Below are 14270 nucleotides of genomic sequence, written 5' to 3'. Positions count from 1 at the left end.
CCCTCTGTCCCTGGGGCTGAGCCTCCCTGGGCGAGGCCATGGCCCGACCCTGAGCCTCCCCCTCAGCAAGCACCCACCATGCCCGCCAGTCCCAGGGTGGACGGGCCCAGGGGCCCTTGCCCCGCACTCCCCCCAGCCCACTTGTCACCTGTTTTTGGTTTGTTGGGTTTTCCATCTTTAAAGATTGGTGAGGGCATTGGATGCAACCCCCATCCCGAGATTGGCCCCAGCTAAGGCTTCTGAGTTTTACATTCCCCTAGTTTTCATTCTTTTAAAAGATTTCCGACAGAAGCCAGAGGCCGGCCGGAGTCCTCCCGGACCTACACACACCCGGGAGTCCTCAGTGGGGCCCAGTCAGAACTGAGAATTGCATACCCCGACGTTAGCTTCGTTGCCTTCCCCTCCCCCTACCCTCACCCTGTGTCCCAGCGTTTGGTGTTCGGCCGTGGCCCCATCTGACTGTCCAGCTCTCTCTCCCCCACCCCTACCCCTCCTGGTGTTTGTATTAAACGTCTGTGGAGCTTCTGCTGCAAGGAACAAAAAGAAAAACAAAAAAAATCAAAAAAGAGACTAAAAAACACAAACAGAAGAGAAAAAGTGACAAAAAAAAAGAAAAAATACACAGAAGAGATTAAAAAAAAAAAAAAAAAAAAAAAAGAAAATGGCACCAGTTAACTTTCTTGTACTTTTTTGCCGAATTTAGCTTCTTGTAGTTTTAACTTATTGCTATGTTAACTATTTATTATCCCTGTTGTAAGGACATTTGTGTATATTTCTGTTACTACATCCAGTTTGCAAGTTAAGGAACGATGCTGTTCTTTTTCTTTCAGTTTTTTGCCGAGACGTGGTTATGCCTAATTTATTTATAAAAGGGGAAGTGGAATCATTAAATAATAATTATTAACAGTAAAGGTAGCCAAGCGGCACCCAGGGCTAGTGCCCTGCGCCCATGGCCAGTGATGTCCAGGTCTCGATGGAATAATTTTTGCTCTTGTCTTGAGAATTTTTTCAGTCCTATTTAGCTGGTGACGACCCTAGCTTGTTCTTGATACACAAACCTATTTATTCTTGTGGTTTTGAGTCCCCCTACCCTTCTCCCTCCAGCAGGGCAGGAGCCCCCAGGGGTCCCTCCTCTTACCTGCTGTTTCTTGGGGCTTTCCCCCTCCGGCCTCTGCGCCAACACGTGTGCCCATGTGGGAAGCGTGCCCGAGGCGTTTGTGAGCAATAAGGGCTGGGTTTGTCCCCTACCCTGGGGGGGGGGGGCTAGGCTCTGGAGAGGGGGCACACCCCACCCCCTCACCAAGGCCTAGGTCCCTGCCAGCCCCGCCCCCTCCAAGAAGAGGAGGGGACATCTTTTTCTAAAACACAGAACTCAGCCCAGCCAGGTCCCCTCCCTGGAGGCCAGCCCCTCTCCCCAGTGGCAGGCTGGGCCAGGGCTCCTGGGGAGGGGGCTCAGCCCCTCCAGCCCTCCCTTCATCCTGTTATTTATTTGGAAGGTTCTAAGTCACGACAGAGTCCATGTTGGAGGTGATTAAAAAAAAAAAAAAACTACAAAAAAAGACAAAAAAAACGAACAAGAACACTGCGTTGCGTTTAGACTATTTATTACCGGGATTACAGGCCTGGCCACGGTAACAGACTTTTACATGGAATTGTTTAATTATTTGTACTTTTCATGCCAGAAAATAAAAGTTCAGAATCTTACAGCTCTTTGGGTGTTTGTGCTGCTTGTGGGTCTGTGTGTCCCAATCAAGTTGCTGTCCCTCTCTGGGTCTCAGTCTAGTCTGGAGGCAGGCTTGGTGCCGGGAGGGCCCACAGGCCTCCTTACAGCACAGATTCATAGAGGGCAAGTGACAGGTTCCAGCAGAACCCAGATGGAAGTGGTGGAGCTGGACTTCCACCTAGGTCATTTGTGGGAGTCCCCAGCTGTGGTGCTGGGTCAATGCGGAGAAGGCCCACAGGGCGCCTCTTCCCCAGTTTCCCACCCCAACCCCAGCTCTCATGCAAGTAAAGAAAGGCACAGACAACTGGGGGCTACCACATTTATTGTTTCCAGGTCACAGGGCAAATCACTCACCCCCTCACCAGGAGGGGAAGCAAACTCCCCAGGGGAGGGGAGCAGCAGGGGTGAGCTGTTGGGTGGAGGGGGCACTAGGCTCCTTCATTCCGTCTTTGGAGGCCACTTGAGCCAGGGGCTGTAGCTCAGCCCTGCCCACTGCCCCCCAAGAGCTGGGCACAAACCCCATTGTTCCTGTCTCCCCTTCACTTCACGAGGTGGACCACCAGGGGAACTGCCTGGTCCACAGACTGAGGGCTGGGTCAGGCCTTGAGGTTCTGGGGCAAGAAACAGACCAGATGAGCAGGAGGGAGGCAGAGGGATGCAGAGCTGCCAAGGCTGAGAGATGCCCCCATGCACACTACCTGGGCACCGGCTGGCCGGAGCTGGCTAGAGCTCATCATGGTCCCCATCTACGGGTGGCTCAGGGGGCGGCTCAGTGCAGGCGGCGGGCGTTATCAGTTCCATGAGGTACTCACAGCGGCTGGGCTCTGTGGTGCTGGTCACCACTGTCTCCTTCCCACACAGGAGTCGCACCTGGGCAGGACAGGAGGCCTTAGGTGGGCTCGGGCACCCCTTCCTCACCCCACCCATCAGGCACGTACAGTGGTGGAGCGATTGGGACCCTGCCAACAGCCCGTGCCCTGTTCGTACTTCATGGCGCTGAATTTGTCGTGTTCGGGGCCGGCCCAGGAGCCCCACGTGCTGCCGAAAAGAAGGTGCTAGAGGTTGGCCGGGGTGGGGGTGGCTGGGGGCAGAGGGAAGGGGGACCAAGCCCAGGCCCACTCACCCAAGGTTGGTTGGGGAGCCTCCAAGTTTGGGTTTTTGGGAGACGAGCTTGAAGGGGCAGAGTCGGTAGATGTACCTGTCATGGGATAGGGCTGGTGGGCAGGGAGACATGCGGAGAGGTGGGGCTCACCCTCCAGAGCCGCCCCGCCCCCCGCCCCCTGGGCCCCAGCACGTACTCGCTGGTGGAGAGCTCATAGCACTGACTATAAAGGTAGGCAAACTCCCCGCTGGGGCCAAAGTCAAAGGTGATCTCCTGCTCCAGGTTCCTGGAGGGCAAGTCACAGGGGTGAGGGGGAGTCAGACAGACAGACAGACACACACGTACACAGAAGGGACCCGGGCCTCAGCCAGCAGTCCTGGAGCCTGGGCTCCCACCCGGACACCCTCCCATGGGAGCCACCACCTGGCTGCTCCTGTCACCTGGGCAACTCCCAATTACCACCTCCCCTGGGGAGCCTGGCAGCAGGGCTGGGGGGGGGGGGGTCAGGGCCCCCAGTACCTGATGGACTCCTCCATGTCCCTCAAGGATCGTTCGGCCTCCTCAAACTTAGTACGGGCCTCCTGGGCAGCTGGGGGCAGGACTGGGAGGTCAAAGGGGCAAGACACACAGCCCCCCCACCAAGGTCTGCGCCCCAGGAGCCCTGATGGGTCCTTGCCAGCCTGGGGCAGACCCCACTCAGCAGGAGGCTCTGGGCTCTGCAGGGAACGAGGCCAGGGCTCCAGCTGGCTCCCTGCCCGCCAGGGGTGGCACAAACAAACAGCTGCCCCATGGGGAGGCAGGAGGTTCCCCGGGCTTCTCCACGAGTCCCCCAGCCACTAGGCCCATAGCAGGCACTGGTGGGGCATAGGCTGGGACCCCAATGGGGTTGGGGGGGTCAAGCAGGTGCTCGAACAGGAGAGAGCAGAAAGTGCCTGGCCCACCCCCAAACCTCACCATCGATAAAAGCCTGTGTCTGCTCATCATAGGGTGGCAGCTTGTCCTCCTCAGTGGAGCTGGCTGTCTGGGGGGGCACCTGAAGGGGCAGGGTCTCCTGGAGGAGAGGAAGAGTCAGCAAGTAACTTCTACCCCCGGCCCCAGCAGCTGCCAATGCCCCCACACACCTTGGACAACTCTCCCTGCACCTCGGCCTCTTCCTCCTCTTCTTCCTCCTCCTCCGCCTCTTCTTCCTCCTCCTCCTCCTCCTCACCAGCGGGGGGTGAAGACTCTGGAGGTGGCTGCTCCTCCTTGGGTTCCGTCAGGTCATCAGAAGGTGCTGGCAGGTCAGTGGGCAGCACCTGGTGGGCAGTGGTGTCAGGGGGCCGGGAGGGAGGGAGATGGACAGCTGAGTGGAAGGCCTCTATGCAGGGTGTCTGGGGAGGCCAGGGCCACAGCTGCCCCTCCATCACTGACCTCTGACCGGTACTTGTCTCTGATGGTAACCCAGACACGGTCATAAAAGGTGGTGACATCCGTTTGTGAGTCCCCCGCAAGGAGGGCCTGTGTGGTTGGGGAGTGGTGTCAGAACCAGGACTTGCAGGTCCCCCCACCTCCGCTCCAGGTATCAGGTGATGGGGGGGGGGGGGCGGCTCTGAGGCTTCAGTGCCAGGCACAGGCATACTGGACCCCCCACCCCAGGAAGCCCAGCTGGGCCAAGTCCTGCGGCTGAGACCTGAGCTGAGCCAGGTGAGGAAGAGCCTGAGAAGCCCAGGAAGAGGCAGCCACCAGAGACACGAGAGAGACACGAGAGACACGAGAGACACGAGAGACACGAGAGACACGAGAGGGAGAGCCACTCCTCCAGGAAGAGAGACTGGGTTGGGACTGGTCATGGCAGGGTGGACAGTGGGAATCTACCAGCAAGGCCCAGGAAAGAGGGGAAGCCAGAGGCACATGCCCTCTCGTGAGAAGACGCCTGAAGACGCCCCTCGTCCCACAGGCCTTTGTGAAGCTGCCCTGGGTGGTTGCTCTCTGGGCTCTCTCAGGTACGAATGGAGACCACAGCTGGGTCCCCCAGCAGCTCCAGGCCTGCAGCCAGGGGCAAGCTTTTTAAGAGAGCAGCCTCTCCCCGACTCCCTGCCCTGAGGTCACCCTGGAGACCACCTTCTCTAGAAGTCCAAGGCAGAGGGCACGGTGGGAGTACCTGCGCTTCCCCTTCTGAGAGGACCCCATCCCCATCCGTATCCAGCTCCAGGTGGGTCTGCAGCTCAGCCACCGAGACCCTGCAGGGAGTGGGGGGTTGCCAGGAGAGAGGTGAGGCCCAGCAGACTACAGGAGCCATGCTGTCCACTCTCCTTGACAGAGCTCCTTCCCAAGGACCTGTCTAAGGACCTTGAAGTGGTGGCAATGGAGGGGCACAGGAAGTGGGGAGTGAGGTGGACCCTCTGAAGGACCAGGTCCCTGCCTCCTAACCCTGACGAGGTTCAAACAAAGAGGCAGGATAGAAGCCACCAGTTCCTCAACTCCCCAGAGCCCTATCTTGCTTACCCAGGCCCCAGCTCCTGCCGTCTATAGCACCCAACATATCCAAGCTGCCCTTCTGCCCTGAACCCCACCCCCACAGAGCCCTCTTTAGCCCTGTTGGCCATTGAGGCAGGCATCGTATCTGGCTTCCCCTACTCCATCACCAGTCAGAGAAAGGTCCTGCCCTGCCTGCCCTGTGTTCCCCCACCCCACACCTCCCACCCGATCAGCGCACCGCCAACAAAGCCTTCACAACAAAGCCATCGCAGAGATGCCTGGGCCAGTTCAGAGGCACAGCCAGGATTCATACCCAGGGCTGGTTCCCACCAAAGTGTTCAGGCCACAGAGCAGACTGGGAAAAGTGGACCCACACCACTGTGCCCTGGCATGAGGCGCCTGGGAGGTCAGGTGCCCCACAGCAAGGAGGGGAGTCTTGGGCCGGTTTCCAAAGGCTGGGTTGGAAGACGGGACCCAGGCCTAGGCAGGGTAGTAGGTGGGCACACTCACATTCCATCCATGTCATCGTCCAGCTCTTGGAAGGCGCTGGTCGCCAGCTCTTGCTCGTGCTGGGCTTTGGAAGCAGCCTGCTGCTCTGTGGAGGGGCCAGCCCATCAGTCTCTGCCTGGCCTGCTCCCAGTACCCCAACACCCCACAGGACCACTCACCCCTGAGGACCCTACCCTGTGGACAAGAGGGACAAACATCACTGCCCTTTGAGGGCAGTCGGGGAGGACAGACAAGACACTAGTGAGGGATGGGGCCCAGGGACCCCTACAGCAGAAGGCAGGGGGCGAATGCAGGGCTCAGAAGGGTCAGGAAAAGGGGCTTCTAGGAGGAGCCACCAGGGGAGAAGCAAGTGTGTACTGTATACAGGCCATCTGAGCAAAGACGTGGGGGGCTTCCAGGAAGTGGGATCCAGAGACTTCTGAGTGGGGCCTAACTAGACCAGGGGGTCAGGGGGAGCCAGGAGGTCAGGGCAGAGTGGTAGACAGGTGAGAGGAGGGTGAGCCAAGAGGGAGGGAGGCATCGCCCAAGCCGTAGGCCTGAAGGAATGGCAGGACTGGAGCTAGGGGAAGGGCTCTACCCAGGGCAGACAAGCAAGGAGCAGGGGAGTCAGAGGAGACAAGAGGAGACCAGGTAAATGGCACTGCAGAGGTCCCTGGGGGAGGTCTCAGAGAGAGGCCAGCCCACTGGGGACTCTGAGAGAAGAGGCCACACTCACTGAGATCCCCCTCTGCCTGTCTCATCCCCACCCAACAGGGAAGAGGGGGAAGGCAGCCATTATTAAGCTCCTGTTTGCCAGGCCTTGGCTCAGCATTTCCTAAGCGCTGGCAGAGCTGTGGGTCACCTGTGAGATCCCACCACACCCCTACAGACCCAGCTGACCACTTTCCTCTCACAGATGCGAGGACCAAGGCGTGTTGGGAGAAGAGACTTGTCCACTAGTCCACTAGAAGGCAGAGTCATGCCATCGGCCCCCGGCCCTGAGCTTCTCGGCTTCCCTTTGGGAAATCTGGGTCAAGATGTGATATCGTGCCCTTAGGCTCAGCAGCTCTACACTGAGAATGTCTCCAAAGGAAAACTGGGCATGAGTTTGCCACAACCCAGGTGAAAGGAAGCTCATGGAATCCTTTCAGAGAAGACTTGTGAATTCAACTGCTAAGACATGGCCTGGCAAACGAGTGCCCAGGATACGTGGTAGCATGGCAGTTACAAAGGCAAGAAGTGACTGGCATACAAGCTGTCAAGAGGGAGCCTAGATCCAGAGGGCGGGGCTGATGAAAGGAGATAGGGATAGGTCTCTTGTGATACAATAGTGAATAGTTGTTATCAGGACTGCTTGTGAGGGTTGGAAATGTAAAGGTAGACGTTTTGTAGCAAAAGGAGGGGGATGATTGACTTTGCAGGCCAGGAGCTGAGGTCCCTGGGACCATATCAAGGGAGAAGAGCGGAGAGCGGGACCCTACTCAGAGAAGCAGTGACACCAGAGATGGAGGCAGAGATGATGACGTGGAGAGATGGAGCGGCTGGAGACTTTAGACCCAGAGAGGGAAAGGAGCTGTGTGCTGACGACTGAGGGGCAGGCTTGTGGGGTATACCCTTTGGTTGGCTGATGATGCATGGAGGGGATTGTAACCATGGCAATGAAACGATATACCATAGGATGAATGTAAAGCTAATGTTCTCCCATGTAAACTATCACATAATTCACAATAAAAACTTTTTAAAAAAAGCAAGCAAACTGATGATCTGCCGTGTAACCTAAAAAGCTCTTAAAAAAAAAAAAAAACGCCAACCCCTTAATGCATCACAAACTCTTACAGGTGATGAAAAAAAACACCAACAACCTAACAGAAAAAATGGCAGCTGAACAGAATGGCTCTCAATAGAACAGATCATGGAATATTACACGGCTGGTAAAAGGGAGCCATGCACCTATGACTACCTCTCAAAAATACAGAAAAAAACAGGCCTTCATGCCAGCTCCCTGTCTGGCTTGCTCCCTCCCTCCCACCCTTGACAGTAAAGCAGAGGCTTTGCCCATCTTGGTCAGTGCTGTACTGTGGGCACCTGGTGTGTCCCTACCACATAGCAGGTGTTCAGTAAATGCTTGTTGGATGAATTACTGGTTTTGAGAACTCGGGGAGAGCCAGCTGGCAGGAGGAGGGACGGAAGAGCACAACAGATGCCTGGGGAGATGAGGAAGCTCAGCCACGTGGCCTCAGAGAGGGGGTGGTCCTGGTTCCTCAGGGCCACCCAACAAGTAACTAACGCCACAGCTCCAAATCCTTTCAGTAATGCCTTGTCCTTTAACTACTTTTGAGGGGGTGTCCACCCACCTCCCCTTTCTATCCTGCCCCTTGAGGAAGCAGACTGAGAATGAGGGACAAGCCTTCAGACTTACAGCAATGGCAGCACAAGCCACCAACAACAAGAAATCCTAAGAAACCATAAAAGAAACATCTTCTCAAACCCAGGCACCAAGGCAGAAATGGGCCTGGAGATGCACCTATGTCTGGACCCATAGCAACGCTGTATAGGGTTTGCAAAGAGCAACGGGTGGGTTGGTCATCCATAAGCATGACAGCTAAGAAAACCCTACGGAGTAGCTCTATTCTGTAACATGTGGGGTCCCCAGTCACCTCCACACCAACAACAAAATCATCAACGTGAAAATCATCCCCCTTAAAGTGAAGACAGGTAAATTCTGTTCACTGAAAGTACATGGATGGAATTGCCAATTGTAATGAAAAAAAAAAAAAAAAAGTATACGGTTTGTTGGATGTTAAACTGATCATTTGTTCTGTAAACCTTCATTCAATTCACAATAAAAAGTTAAAAAACAAAAAATCACCCCCTTTAGATTAACCAGGAACAGACCAGGCAACAGGAACGGCTGAAGCATAGCAGGAACTCAGGAACTCAGGATGCTTCCTTTGCCCTAAGAAATTTTGCCAATCCTGCAAATTTTGGGTGTCTGTTTTAATAAGAATTCATGGGGCAAGGAAGACGGAAATCAAAGGAAGTCTAAGGTTGGAAACCAATTCAAGAACCCAACCCCCAACCCCAATAACTAAGCTGTGGTCCAGGGAGTATCCCCTCCGGCCTCGGCTGAGCCATAAACCGCCTGGTCTGTTCAGAGGCTCTCAGTTCACACACTGCCTGAGAGGTCTGAGGAACCTCAAGTCTTGGATGTGGACTAAGAGAGAGGTCCCTAAATGGTAGTGTTTCCAAGTACCTGGGAAAAAGAAAAGACCTCTCTCTAGAAAGACCCCTGATTCCAAGCCATAAGTTACTACCCAACTAATTTTCAAATACAATGGCCAACACAAAGAAAACTCGGCAGAAAAGGAAATAAGGAACCATGATCAAAATCCACTTGGAACAAAATTCAACCAATAATGAGCAAGCATCTCCTGGGCCCAGGCCTCCCCTGCTGTCCAGAAGTAAAGGGTGAGTACTCTGGCTGCCCTACCACAGCCTACCTTCCCACAACTTCCGGTGCTGTTCTTTAGCCTCCTTCTCGGGTTTCTCAGCCTCTTCCTTCACCATCCGCAGCATCTCCACTTGCTCCTCCAGGGTCTTCTTCCCCTCCTGTAGCTCAAGGAGCTTTTTCTGGGTGGGAAGAAGGCAAGAGGCCAGCTGTACTTCTGTTCAGCCTCCTCTTCATCATTTACTACCTCCCTGCCTCTGTTCCACAGGGCAGTCTACAGGCTCTTTCCAAAACACCTACCTCACTGGGTCTCTCCCTAGCCAGGGTTGTTCATAGTTCTCCTGAGAGAAGCCCAAACACCTCAACACATCCTACAAGGCCTTACCCACCTCTCCAACCCATCAGGCCTTCCCTATCTCACTCTAGGTTCTAAGTAACCTAAACAACATTCAGACCCCTAAAGGTTCGTCTCTAGCTCTTTGTACATGCTGTTCCTTGTGCCTGGAACACTACCCCTGGCTAACGCCAAAATACCCTACAGATTCCAGCTTAGCTACATGTCTCATCCTCAAGTTTTCTCTTCCGCCTACCCTCAAGACAGGAGGGGTAGGGGGTATAGGGCAAGAGCCCCTTCTGCCTCTTATTCGAGTTTTCCCTCTCACAGGAGCCCTGGGTGTCACTGTCTGTCTGTCCCTTCCACTAGACAATCTGCACTTGAGGCAAGTCCAGGTGTAGTCCCAGACTTCTGCCCAGCCCAGTCTCTGAGGATATTTTCACCAAGAAGGAAATGTGTACAGTGGGTGGGCTCCCACCTTACAATGTGGCTCCCAAGTTTAGTCTAGGTCTGGCCACTCTGCCAAGTCTGGGCCCCCTCGGGATTGCTTTCCTCCCAAGACCTTGGTCAACACCTCAGTGGGCTTCCTACCAGCGTCCATCCCCCTCTCCAGGAAGGTTAATGCCATTTGGAGCTGACCTCCCTCCCATTGTACCACCCACCCACTACACTCCCTCAACATGGAAGGGGCTTTGGAATGGAAGAGAGACCTGGAATCTTCCCAGAGGGAAAGAGACCCAGAGTCTTCCCAGAGGGAAAGAGACCTGGAATCTTCCCAGACGGAAAGAGAGTTGGAATCTTTGTTCAGTGGGTCAGGCGGAAACCCAGCAGCAATAGTGAGGACCAAGGGGTAGTGGGCAAAGGAGAGAGACATGCTTGGAGGCACATCCTCTTCTGACTCCTTAAGTGCCCACCCTACGGACCTCAACAGCACCTTCAGATGGGGACCATGATGCAACGTGTCCCTCTATCCCCCAGCAGTGTCAGCTCTTCCCAGCCCTGTTCAGTCTGATGTCCAAGACTCTGCATTCAACATCTGTGACAACTACTCCCACTCGACCCATGACCACATCCCCAATAGACAAATGAGAGCTAACCAAGGTGCAGACACGCAATAACTGGCCCCAGGACAGCGCCAGTTGGGGACCGGTGTAAAACCCACTCAGCTCTGTCTGCCCATCAGTCCATACCTCCAGGCCCGCTGGGGTCAGCCCTGGGAGGCCCTCACCTGTTTCTCCTCCCGAGCTTTCTTCCAGTCCTCAATGAGGGTCTTCTTTAAGCGGAACCCCTCACGGGTAATCTCCGCCATCTGCTGCAGAGTCTCCCTCTCCTTTCGGCCCTTCTCTCTGGGGTAGGGGTGTGAGGGGTACACAGGCTACCACTAGGGGGCACTTGGGGCCCACCAGGTCTGCCTCTTCCCAAAGGGCTCAGCCCACCTGGCCACACACACTGGAAAAGGCTGAGACACAGTGAAATAACTGTCCCACTAGGCTCTCTTGGTCTCAGTACCTTTCATGCTGGTCCTTGAGGAGGCGGCTTTGGCCACCCTTGGGGTAAGGGGAAAGATTAGGGAGTGCTGGGAGGTGGGGCCTCTACTTATAAGATCCGGAATCAGAAGAGTTTGGGGCTTTTCTGAGGAAGACTTCAGCCCTGCCCTCAACCATCAGCAATAGAGAAGGGGAAGGCAGTTGTTCCTAGAGATACCCTAATCCTCAATTCTGAGGCACTCCCGCCTGCCTCAGAAGGGGACCCACTTCTGCAGCTCAGAGGATCTATCTGGAAGCATTTACACTGCCAGGTTCTGTTGCAGAGCAAGGCAATAGCCCCTGCCCAGCTAGCGCCCAGCCCAGCCATGTGACCCTGGGGAAGCCATTTTCCTTTCTGAGCTTCAGTGTTCTCATCTGTTAAATATGGAAAAGGCCACACCTGTTCCCACACCAGAGGAACACTCAGTGGTGACGGGCTCACACAGTACCTGGCACTGAGTAAGCATGTGACACACAAAAACAGAAATGAGAGGGGACCTGATTCACTGCAGGGGAGGGGGAAGAGCAGAGGTGGTCACCCACGTACTTGCAGGTGTTCTCGCAGACGACGCCGCTGTTGTACTCATCTGTCCCATCACAGCAGTCTGAAGGCAGAGGCGGCTGCCGTCAGGTCTAGCAGTGCCTCCTCCTTCGCTGCACCGCTGTCCCTTCCCCCTTCCCTGGGAAGCCTTCACTCACCACAAATCCCATCGTTGACTCGGCTGGAGGGGATGTACAAGGACTTGTAGCCAGTGTTGGTACAGTGGAAGCTGCCGTTAGGACAGGCAGCTGTGCCTGCGGGGGTGGGAGAGGGAGGTTTGCTAAGTCACCTCAGGGCCAGGCATGCCCCATCTGTCACAGATAGAACCTGCGATCGCCAACGCAGAAAGAGACCTCGGCAGCATTCGTTGCCTCTCTCACTGAGGCCTTCAAATCAGGGCTGCCACCAACACCTCTGGTCCCTGGCCAGAACGCCGTTTGTTTTATCCTCTCTCCCACCTCTGGGTGTCTACAACACCCTCCAGGATTCCTCTTTGAAGCCATTCTGATCCCAGACTGAATGGGGGTCCCTGAGTCTCCCTGTCGTAACGCTGACCACACACTTTTCCCCACTCAACCGGGCACCAGGTAACGGCAAGGTGGGCCAGGTCCCTGTTAGCACAGGGCTTAGTACTTAGCAGGTGCACAAGAAATTGCGGATGAACCAATGGAGAAAAAGCTCACCTGGCTCATCAGAGCCATCTCTGCAGTCACAATAATCGTCGTTGACCTGGTCGGCAGGGATAGTGGCAGAGCCATCCAGGCAAGTGAAAGGCTTGGACTCGTCGTAGAAGTGATGGTCTGGGGAGAAGGGAAAGGGGTTATCCCAGGGCAGGACTATCCCCTGCGCCTTCCACCCACCCGCAGAGCACTACCACCTTCCCTCCTCAGAGGCTGGGAAATGAAGCAAAAGGTTGGAAGAGTCTATCCCTGGTACCTAAGGGTGCCCCCCCGCATGCCCTACCCCATCTGCAGCCTGGGGGTGGGTAAGCAGGGCCACTCACTGGAGAGAGAGACCCCTCGGGGCCGCTTGACCTCCACAGCCCAGCAGAAGCGCAGCAGCAGCAGCAGCGACGGCAGCAGCAACATCTCCCCAGAGGTTCCGAGGCCGGAAGCGGATTCTGTAGGAGGAAGACCACGGAGACGTGCACTTTCCTGCACGCTGCGCAAGACAAAAAGAGGGCCAGAACCAGCTGAAGGCGCCCCTTCCTCCAGCCAATTCGATCCCTCTACTGCTCACGGGCAATGGGGGCTCACTTTGCTTCCGATAGACCCGGGAAAGAGAGTGTCACTTTGCTCAAATCAAGAGTAGGAATCTCAAAATCTCCGTTCCCTGTGAAGGGGAGCGGGCTATCCAATTCCCTCTAACAGGCCTAAGGGGTTAATAGTCTCCCCGCAACAAAGCTCCCTCCGGTCGCCCTCTATAGGAAATTGGGGAGGCCTCCCGCCCTCTAATCACTTACACGAGGCGGGGGCCAAAGGTCAATATCCACCGCGCCCCCCTGGCCCAGTGGCCACAGTTCCTGCAGCAGAAAGAAAGCGGAAAAGTCTAAAACACGTCACTTCCGGTTCCATACCGCTCTCTGAGTGGCGACTCTGGGACGCCATGTTGGGAGTGGCATAAGGCGGCCTCGCGAACTGAGACGGCCATCTTGGGTAGGACTGTGTAGCTTTAGAAGGCTAGGTCTGAAGGCTCGCGCTTAATGGCGGCGCCAGGAGCCTCCATCTTGAGAGTGGCTGCTTCTGGGGTTGTTGTTATTAAGTGCTGTGGAGTCGCTTCCGACTCAACGATCCTGTATAGGGTTTCGGAGGAGCAGCTGGTGGGTTTGAACTGTCGACCTTGTGGTTCCCAGTCCAGTGTTGATCCTACAACACCACACCAGTTTCTTCAAAATGCCCGCGCAAGGGAAATAAGATGAACACGTGACATCAAAGTACACACACACACACACACACACACACACACACACACACGAGTTTTCTGCACTGCTCTGCCCCGCCTCCTGTTGGGACCGCCTCCTCCGTGTAGCGTCAGCCAATGAGAGTGGCAGCGAGAAAGGCAGGCGGTTTCCTTGGGAGCGCTCTGGAGGGAGGAGGGGGAAGCAGTTACCTAGCAACCGGGATATGCAGCGAGGCCCTGCTAAGCGGTCTGAAAGTGCAACCCTGAACCGGAGGAACACGTACTGGATCCTGGATAAGATCGACCCCTAGTCGCGCCCCTTAACCCCTAGGGGCTCTTGGCCCCCACCTAATCATGGCATCTCCTCTATGCAGAGCGGCCTCTGCCAACATTCTGACTGCTCAAGACCAAGTATCGACGCCCTCATCCAAGGTCAAAGGCAGTCAGCCTCAGACCAAGACTGGTCACCCCAGAAACAAGGGTGCGTCCCGGGCCTGGTACCCTGTCCATTCCAAGTTGGGACCTTTCTACCCCAGTGAAGTGAAGCCTCCTGTACAAACACAAGTAGCTGAGTTACAAAGGAAGATACAACTGTTAGGTAAGATGGCTGGCAGTGGGGACAGAGGGCCAGGAGTGAATAGTATCCACCCAAGCCTCTTACCAGGCATGGTGGGACCAGTGCAAAAATTCATACATGCTTATTGTTATTCTCGCTTTGAAAACTTCTCCTGGGTTCAGAACTCAATAAACT

The 14270-nt window shown here is 55.4% G+C and overlaps 2 protein-coding genes across 3 annotated transcripts in view; one reads left to right on the top strand and one right to left on the bottom strand.

The window, feature by feature from the left end:
* Positions 1–2446: 2446 nt before the first annotated feature.
* On the bottom strand, positions 2447–12708 carry PRKCSH (protein kinase C substrate 80K-H). Of its 2 annotated transcripts, none has more exons than XM_006875137.1 (16): positions 12624–12708; positions 12304–12420; positions 11779–11874; positions 11627–11684; positions 10782–10899; positions 9272–9401; positions 5793–5877; positions 4966–5044; positions 4236–4322; positions 3947–4120; positions 3780–3876; positions 3345–3414; positions 3022–3111; positions 2847–2921; positions 2662–2761; positions 2447–2593 (listed from the first exon to the last, which is right to left on the bottom strand). In XM_006875137.1, the coding sequence occupies exons 1-16, from the start codon at positions 12706–12708 to the stop codon at positions 2447–2449; spliced, it is 1608 nt and encodes a 535-aa protein (XP_006875199.1). The 2 variants fall into 2 exon arrangements, with proteins under 2 accessions (XP_006875199.1, XP_006875200.1); XM_006875138.1 differs by having other exon boundaries at positions 3968–4120.
* Positions 12709–13873: 1165 nt separating this feature from the next.
* The window catches only part of CCDC151 (coiled-coil domain containing 151), a 15303-nt gene continuing 14906 nt past the window's right edge, over positions 13874–14270 (top strand). Inside the window, exon 1 of the mRNA XM_006875171.1 lies at positions 13874–14117. Coding sequence (XP_006875233.1) covers positions 13874–14117 — 244 coding nt within the window. The remainder of the gene's footprint in view (positions 14118–14270) is intronic.

The sequence above is a fragment of the Chrysochloris asiatica genome, unplaced genomic scaffold (genome assembly GCF_000296735.1).
Source record: "Chrysochloris asiatica unplaced genomic scaffold, ChrAsi1.0 scaffold00312, whole genome shotgun sequence".
Lineage (NCBI taxonomy): Eukaryota > Metazoa > Chordata > Mammalia > Afrosoricida > Chrysochloridae > Chrysochloris > Chrysochloris asiatica.
Note: the sequence above shows the minus strand (reverse complement) of the source record. Positions and strands in the feature narration are given on the sequence as shown.